Source organism: Brassica oleracea, chromosome C2 (assembly GCF_000695525.1).
Source record: "Brassica oleracea var. oleracea cultivar TO1000 chromosome C2, BOL, whole genome shotgun sequence".
Lineage (NCBI taxonomy): Eukaryota > Viridiplantae > Streptophyta > Magnoliopsida > Brassicales > Brassicaceae > Brassica > Brassica oleracea.
Genome location: NC_027749.1, coordinates 47,384,569 through 47,392,525, shown reverse-complemented (window position 1 = coordinate 47,392,525; position 7,957 = coordinate 47,384,569). Strand labels below are relative to the sequence as shown.

Here is a 7,957-nt window from a genome sequence, read left to right as displayed (position 1 = left end):
TGAGGTTCACATCAGGGGGAGTAGTGCGTGTTGTACTCTTTTTCCTTCATCATGGTTTTGTCCCACTGGGTTTTCCTGATAAGGTTTTAATGAGGCAACATGAAGCGTACTACATATCCTGTATGGTTATGGCATCCAAGGAGGAGTGTTATAGATCATGGAGTGGATTGCCATTAACCAAGACCGGCCCAATACATAGAAGACAAGAGGAGAAAGCCCGTCGGCCACATCAAGCCCAGCCACGGCCGCAAGGAGGAGAGAGAGTCGGCCAATGACCTAGCCGACTTAGAACTTATGATGTTTTCCTTTTCTATGTTTTAGCAGTTTTCCTATATTAAGATTTGTACTCTTTCCTTTTATCTCTATCTTGTAATCCTTATATAAGGAACCCCCTTTGTTCATTAATAATAACATAGAAATATTCAGTCTCAAAACCTTCTATTTACAACAATCAGTATATTATGTGAAAATTTTTGAGGCTAAATTCTCATCACAAGTTTCATCATTTTATTCTGATTTTACGGAACAAACAAAAATGGGCTTAAGCATTTGTTACCAAGAAAGACAGCCAAAGATCGGAGGGGAGACCAGAAGCTGCATCATCAGTCTTGCGTCTCTCTAAAGCAGTTGCAAACTTGTAACCTTTTTTAACACGGAGGAGAGTCACTGATATTGAATGATCCAAACCCAATGTTGGAATCTTGTATAGGAAAATGGCACAAGGTTAGAAGTAAACTTGGCTCCAGTTGGTAAATAATTCAATCGGTAGAGCGCGTGACTGAAGCTGGACAGTTCACAAATGATAACAGACCAAGCTTTTTGTTACAAGCACAAAATGAAATACACATCAGTAATCGTGTTTTTTTCCTTAAACTAAATTAGTAAACGAAACACAATGTATAACCAGCCGACTTAGCTCAGTGGTAGAGCGCGTGACTTTTAATCCCGTGGCCGTGGGTTCGATACCCACAGTCGGCGTGTTTTCTAAGTTTTGTTTTTCAAATCTCCGAATTGTGCCGTGTTAATCATGATCCTTCTCCTTAGTAAACTTTAATAAAATAACTTTAACATTATCTCTCATCTGTAATTTAAAATTTAAATTGATCTTTGCAGCAATCAGACATTCAACATCCACCATATACTCAAAAGTCTCAAATACAAGACTGATGCAAGAACTCAACAGCAACCCTTCATTTAAGAAAAACTCTCTTCCCAATCACCATTGTTAACAATACTCCCAAAAAAAACAACCTTGGTAAAATGACAAACCCAGCAATTCTTACATTAGCTCTTAGTTTTCCCCAAAATTTGACTTTGGAGCTTTTGGTTATCTTCTAGCAAACTATCATACTCAAGAAGCAGCTCTGCAGACTGTTTCTGGAGAGCAGCGACATGTGTTTCAGCTGCTTCCAGCTTCTTTTCTTTCTCTTTACACTCCGTCTCTGCTTTCTTAACTCTCTCTGACATAGATGACAGTTTTTCTTGAAGCTGCTTGATCTCCTTGGACGCCTTCTCCTCTTTCTCCTTCAGTTCGGTCCTCTCTTTCTGGAGCTGTTCAAGTTCTTCTCTAGATGATCCAACGTTGCCTCTAAAGTTGATCAGCTTTCTCATGTAGTGGTGCATTCTGTCAATCACGAAGCCAAGAAAAAGTACCACTCCTGCAAAGAGATCATTACGGTTTCATTATGTCCACTTTGCAAAAGCTCTAACAATTTTCAAAACAAAAAAAAAAAAATCAAACAGCCAAAATAAGTATTGATAAGAGAGTGCATCAACCTCAATTACCACATAAGCAAACCACAACTAATTTAGAACCCAACAACTAAATTCTCAACTGAACTATGGTTCTGCGTAGAAGCAAGAAAGAAAGAGAGAGAGAGAGAGAGAGAAACTGAACTGACCCATTAGAGAGGCTTCAAGCAAGTGGGTTCGCCAAAGAACCTGATCCATGGGAGACATAGTCCCGAGCTTCGCACCTTTGTTCTGGATCTTGACAATGCTCATGAGATTGGAGAAGAGGATAACAGCCATGGTCCCAGCGATGGTTTTCACAGTGGCGGGACCTTTCCCCATCTTCATCTGGTCGAGGCTTTTAATCACAAGCTCCCTCAAAGGACCAATCTTTATCAGCAACAAGAATGTAATAGCACCCTCCACGAACAGAATTACAAACAGTAGCTGAATCATGTCCGAATTTTCTATAAAGTTTGTACCTTTGCAACGATTCACGAAGAAGAGGGTAAACCTCTAAACCCTAATTACTAGCTTTTTACTTGGGTATAAAGTTAAAACCAAAACCCAGATCGGAGGTTGAAGAGAAGGAAGCAGCGAATCATCTGAAAGCCATTAGCTTAAAGACAGAGATCACCAACTCATTCCTGATGGCACTCATGATAATGGTTAGGACTTAGAAGAAATCAAAGTTTAAGAAATCGAAAAAGGATTCACTGATCTGAAGAAGAGCTAGGACAGGATCTGAGAGGACTTTCAGTAGAAAGCATAAAAAGTCGAAAAGCTGTTTACTAATCTAGAGAGAGAGAGAGAGAAGTACTAGTTGGTATAAAACACTAAAAAGACATAGGTTTTGTAATGAATCGGAATCGGTCTGGTAATGGACGTAGTAAAGGTTGAAAATAAATCAAATTATTATAAAACAAAAGGGCTGAATAAAGATAACATAAGCCCAGTGGGCTAATATTCATCATCCGCAGCCTGTTAACGTTGACGCTTTACGCTCCTTCGAGGAAACATCATCGTACGTACGATGGAAACACCACGAAGTGCGGATGTTAAAAAGGCGATCAGAACACAACCGTGCCGTTTTGTACTTGTGGGGTACACTTAAGACTACGACCTCTTCTCTGACACGTGTCACGATCCCGTTGACTCACCTACCGCGTGGTCTTTTATAAAAACTCAAATCATCTTCTCCGCTTCTCTTCTTCTCCTCAAAAGATCCTGCAACTTTCAAAAACCCTAGATTCACCAGAAGGAGACTTGCTTCCCAATTCTCTCCGGCGATATTCTCCGAGTAAAATTCGCGTCACGGTGAGACTCTCAAGCCTCGAATCGTCTTAATCGACGAGGTCCTTCATCTATTTTCCAAACCTGATTCTTCTAATCGTTTCTTGTTGATTTTTCGATTTTAAGAATCGAATCAGTCATCTTTTTTCAATCTTTCAACTGTATATTTGCCTTGATAGCATCGATAGAGTTTGTAAAGTTGAATCCTTTTGACACTACTTAACAGGTAAGATGAACGCACAAGAGTTGAGAGCACCACGTGGCATTCTTCGGAGAAAAGCTTCGATTGATCTTAATGAGGCGCCCGGAGATCAAGAAGGGAACTCTGCTTCCGTAGACGCAGCTCCTACGGTGATTATTGGTGGTAACCTTCAAGCGAGGTTTTTACCTTCTCAGCCTGTTCCGGCAATGATCGATGTCGATGCTATTGAAGATGATGTTGTTGAGTCATCCGCTAGTGATTTTGCTGAAGTAAGTAATCCTTTTTCATATTGTAGTGATGGTTCTCGGCTGTGTTTGTGTAAGAAGGTTAACCGGTTTTGTTTTGGTTTTGATGCCAGGCTATAAGAAAATTAACAGGTTCACGCCGGAGGCGTTTGACGGTTGGTGTAGAGTCAGGTGAGATAATGAAAAGCTGTGAACTTTATACTCTTGTGCTTGTTTCTTACTTGGTACGGGTAAGTGCAGGTGGAACGACTAGATTGTCTCCCAACAAACGCAGAAGGGTTCCTCCTAATCAACCTGTTATTGACTGTGAGAATGTCCCCGACACCTCAAAGGCTCCAGCTCCGGCTCCTCCTCCGCCAGAGGAGCCTAAATTCTCATGTCCAATTTGTATGTGTCCGTTTACTGAGGAGATGTCAACCAAATGCGGCCACATCTTCTGCAAGGGATGTATAAAGATGGCGATATCTAAGCAAGGCAAGTGCCCTACTTGTAGGAAAAAGGTGACTGCGAGAGAGCTGATTCGAGTATTCCTTCCAACCACCAGATGATTTTGGTACATCGACATTGCCAATCATCACCTTGTAAGGATAACTAGTGATAAGTTTTTTTCATCAACGATTGTAGAAATGACTAGATTTTGATGAAACAGGACTATGGTTTTGTCACAGGTTTAATTGTTTGTCAGACTTTCATCGCGTTGGAACATGGAAGGGACTTTGTTTGAATGTTTCACTTTGCTGGAAGACAAAGTTTGATTATTCAAGAAGGCCCTGTCATTTAGTTGGATATGATTGGTAATGTCAATTTATAAGCAACTCTTTGTTTCCTAGTTGCTGCTGTCTTATGTAATATAGGTCTCTGCAAACCTCTCAGGCAATGCCTCTCTGTTATAGATGAAAATTATACATGGGAAAACTTTATAATACTGACTGTCAACTAAAAAGGTGCATCCTGATCTTATTTGTATCTTATTTGTATGTAAATTCTCATCTCACATGACTGACAAATAAATGCCTTAAGTAGCGTCAGACAGCCTCAAAAACAGTATCTGCTCTGTATAAACATCTGAACTCAGTTGATGGTGGTTGTCTTTGGGTATCTGCTTTGGAGATGCTGAAGAGCCAGCTGAAACTTCAGATTTTATTCCTGTGCAATAAGAAGAAACAAGATCCAGTATTGATGCTCTCGAGTTCTACTAACCACAGAGGCATAAGAATGCTTAGTGCATAATGCTTAGGCAACCAGAATAGTATTCTCCTATTAACAAAGTGAGTTTTACATTTTACCTACCAGTGACAAAGACTGGGTGAATTAGAGTTGCACAATCCTATTGTCTCGAGTCATTGAGAAAGTGGTGGGCCGAGTATGGGCCGAGATGGGCTGAGTCACAGAAAGGTGTGCACAAAAAAAAAAAAAAGAAGAAAAAACAGATAACAGAAAGAAGAAAAAAGATTGAAACTTTTGAAAGCTAATGAGAAGAGATTGAACTTTTCTCCCCTCTCTCTCTCCATGGCTGCCAATTTCTGGACTTCGTCTCACTAGTAACATTCTTCTTACCCCTTACGTTGATTACTTCTTCTCGTCTGTGTTAAACTTTAGTTACAATTTCGAATTTTGTTTTTGGGGTTTGTGTGAGCAGCAAGCAGCTTATAGAACAAGAAGAAGTGGATGTAGTTCATCCTCTCGACAAAGAACGTGGAATCTCCGTTGAGGATTTCAAGCTCATCAAGTTCCATATGTCTAATCGTACCATACCAACCTCTTCTCTTTCTTTTAATCGCTACTTGACTTTTTCTGTTACATAGCGTTGACTCTGTTTGCACAATTTTATCAAATATATTATTTTACTTTCCTGCTATTACACAGCTAACCGTGAGTGTCTGAAATGTTTAGAGATTTATCAAAACAAAAGTGTTTTCTAGGGGACTGGATTTTATTCTTTGCTGATGCTGCATCTTTGTGTTGTTTCAGATATGATTAAATTAGCTCAGCACATTAAAGTCAGGCAAAGGTTTGTCTTTTTTTGCATTTTTGGATCCAATTTTTTTTTAAATCACAGATTCCACTATTGCATCTGTGGAAGTAGCTGGCTCCTATGTCTGTAACCTGGAGAGTATTATAATATTATGTGAATCCCTTGCCTTCGTTTTCAACTTATGTAGGGTTGTGGCTACCGCTGTTACCTACATGAGAAGGGTTTATACCAGGTATGCAACCCCTTGTTTCTTTTATCATCTCTTTGACTTTAATAATTCTTGCAGTTAATTTTGTCTTATCATAGCTAAAAAATTTCTTTTTGTTATTATTATACTGTCTCAGGAAGAGCATGGTGGAGTTTGAGCCCCGTCTGGTTGCTCTTGCATGCATGTACCTGGCATCTAAAGCTGAAGAAAGCATAGTTCAGGCCAGGAATATCATTTTTTACATCAGAAAATTGTGTAATATATTTATCTTCTACTCTGTTCTCATGTTTTTGACTCTTTTCACTCTGCTATAGAAGTTTATACCAACATATATCTTTGCAGATCCTGATGAATATAAATATGAACTAAAAGATATACTAGGCATGGAGATGAAGGTCTTAGAAGCACTCAACTATTATCTTGTTGTGTTTCACCCTTACCGCTCTTTATCTGAGTATGTGTGCTTACCTCTCTCTCTTTACTGCCTTTCAGAAGCATATCTAATATGTAATTGGAAGTGTAAGTGATAACTCTTTCTTTTGATTTCTCAGGTTCTTGCAAGATGCTGCAATAAACGATGTAAATATGAACCAGATTACATGGTAAAAGCCTTCCTGTCTGAGAAGTTTTGCTATATACTTCATTTCCTAGTTCCAACACTACGATCTAAGATCTCAGAACTTTGTAAAAATCTTGTAAAAACTGAGATTTTTTGTTTTTGTGTTTCAGGGGAATTGTAAACGATACTTATAAGATGGACCTCATTCTTGTACACCCTCCCTACCGCATAGCACTAGCGTGCATATACATTGCAAGTGTCCACACAGAGAAAGACATCACTGCATGGTTTGAAGATCTTCATGAGGACATGAACTTGGTCAGTCATACTTACAAAAGTGTTGCATTTATTCAACTTACTGTCCAGCTAAAAGCTGTTCCTTTATGTGGTTTACTTACCATTGTCATTGAAACCTTTGCAGGTGAAGAACATTGCCATGGAGATTCTGGACTTCTACGAAAACTACAGATCAATCACGGAGGAGAAAGTGAACTCCGCGTTCAGCAAACTGGCTTTGAAGCCGTAGTAGCAGCAGCCGAGAATATTCTCTATCTAAGTTTAATCTAATGCTATCTCACACAAAAGATAAGACTTTCTTAAACATTGTTGATAAACACTACCAAAATTAGTTGCCACCATCTTACCTTTGTGGCAGACATGTAACATTGTTGATAAACACTACCAAACTTATAAATCTTAAACTGATATCATAATCAATCTTACGCAATGGCAACATTTATCCGGAACAAAGAAATTGTACCTTGTTGGAGATAAACATAAAGATAGCTTAGGAGTTAAATTACACCAATCCTAATGAGTATAGGATTGGAGAAAAGGAAATATGTATTCCTAATGAGGTTAGGAAATATAGTCTCTATATAAAGAGTTGCAAGAGTGTTGCATACCTTTTAGAGAGTTTTAGAGATTGTGTGTTTTTGTGTGCTTAAGCTTTGAGTAATTCTTAAGCTGATAAAGAAGAGTTTCTTTATATCGAGTTCATACAATCTTTAGACTTATATTTGGTATCAGAGCCAAACCTGATTGAGAATCATGGGTGTTCTAGTTACCACAACAGTTAAGAAGGAAGGAGGCACGTCTTCCATAAAGTGTCCGATGTTAACCGCAACCAATTACACCGTATGGGCAATACGGATGAAGATGTTGCTTAGGGTTCATAAGGTGTGGGAAGTGGTCGAGCAAGAATCAACCAACGACGACAAGAATGATATGGCGTCGGCACTCTTGTTTCAATCTATCCCGGAGAGCATGATCCTACAAGTGGGAGGACTTGATACTGCAAAGAAGGTATGGGAAGCGATCAAAACTCGCCATGTGGGAGCTGATAGGGCGAGAGAGGCACAACTTCAAACCCTCGTGACTGAGTTCGAGCGACTAAAGATGAAAGAAACTGATAAGATCGATGACTTTGTGGGCAAGCTATCGGAGATATCATCGAAGTCAGCTGTGCTGGGAGAGAGTATGGAGGAAGCTAAACTTGTGAAAAAATTCCTGCAAGGCTTACCACGCAAGAAGTATATTCATATAGTTGCTTCTCTTGAACAACTATTAGATTTAAACACCACAGGTTTCGAAGACGTTGTCGGTCGCTTGAAAGCATACGGGGAACGAATTTCTGCGGAAGAAGAAGAGGATACACAAGAAAGCCAGAGCAAGCTTATGTATAGCAATACAGAGACACAAACTTATCGCGGTACAAAGTATAGAGGACGTGGTCGAGGTGGTC

The 7,957-nt window shown here is 39.4% G+C and overlaps 3 protein-coding genes and 1 non-coding gene across 4 annotated transcripts; 3 read left to right on the top strand and 1 right to left on the bottom strand.

Annotated features, from left to right (window-relative positions):
• Positions 1 to 906: 906 nt before the first annotated feature.
• Positions 907 to 978, top strand: TRNAK-UUU. The gene has a single exon. It is a non-coding gene; the product is annotated as a tRNA-Lys (tRNA).
• A 138-nt stretch (positions 979 to 1,116) lies between these two features.
• On the bottom strand, positions 1,117 to 2,607 carry LOC106324679. The gene is made up of 2 exons (XM_013762637.1): positions 1,902 to 2,607; positions 1,117 to 1,658 (listed from the first exon to the last, which is right to left on the bottom strand). Exons 1-2 carry the CDS (start codon positions 2,185 to 2,187, stop codon positions 1,285 to 1,287), a joined length of 660 nt encoding a protein of 219 aa, XP_013618091.1. The 5' UTR covers positions 2,188 to 2,607; the 3' UTR covers positions 1,117 to 1,284.
• Positions 2,608 to 2,932: 325 nt separating this feature from the next.
• Positions 2,933 to 4,376, top strand: LOC106321043 (E3 ubiquitin-protein ligase RNF4-like). Its single transcript, XM_013759366.1, has 5 exons — positions 2,933 to 3,048; positions 3,251 to 3,495; positions 3,585 to 3,642; positions 3,712 to 4,052; positions 4,140 to 4,376. Exons 2-4 carry the CDS (start codon positions 3,256 to 3,258, stop codon positions 4,017 to 4,019), a joined length of 606 nt encoding a protein of 201 aa, XP_013614820.1. The 5' UTR covers positions 2,933 to 3,048; positions 3,251 to 3,255; the 3' UTR covers positions 4,020 to 4,052; positions 4,140 to 4,376.
• A 522-nt stretch (positions 4,377 to 4,898) lies between these two features.
• On the top strand, positions 4,899 to 6,940 carry LOC106321033 (cyclin-C1-1). The gene is made up of 9 exons (XM_013759359.1): positions 4,899 to 5,012; positions 5,111 to 5,217; positions 5,443 to 5,482; positions 5,634 to 5,678; positions 5,791 to 5,909; positions 5,997 to 6,108; positions 6,206 to 6,256; positions 6,384 to 6,531; positions 6,635 to 6,940. The coding sequence occupies exons 1-9, from the start codon at positions 4,981 to 4,983 to the stop codon at positions 6,737 to 6,739; spliced, it is 759 nt and encodes a 252-aa protein (XP_013614813.1). The 5' UTR covers positions 4,899 to 4,980; the 3' UTR covers positions 6,740 to 6,940.
• Positions 6,941 to 7,957: the final 1,017 nt, after the last annotated feature.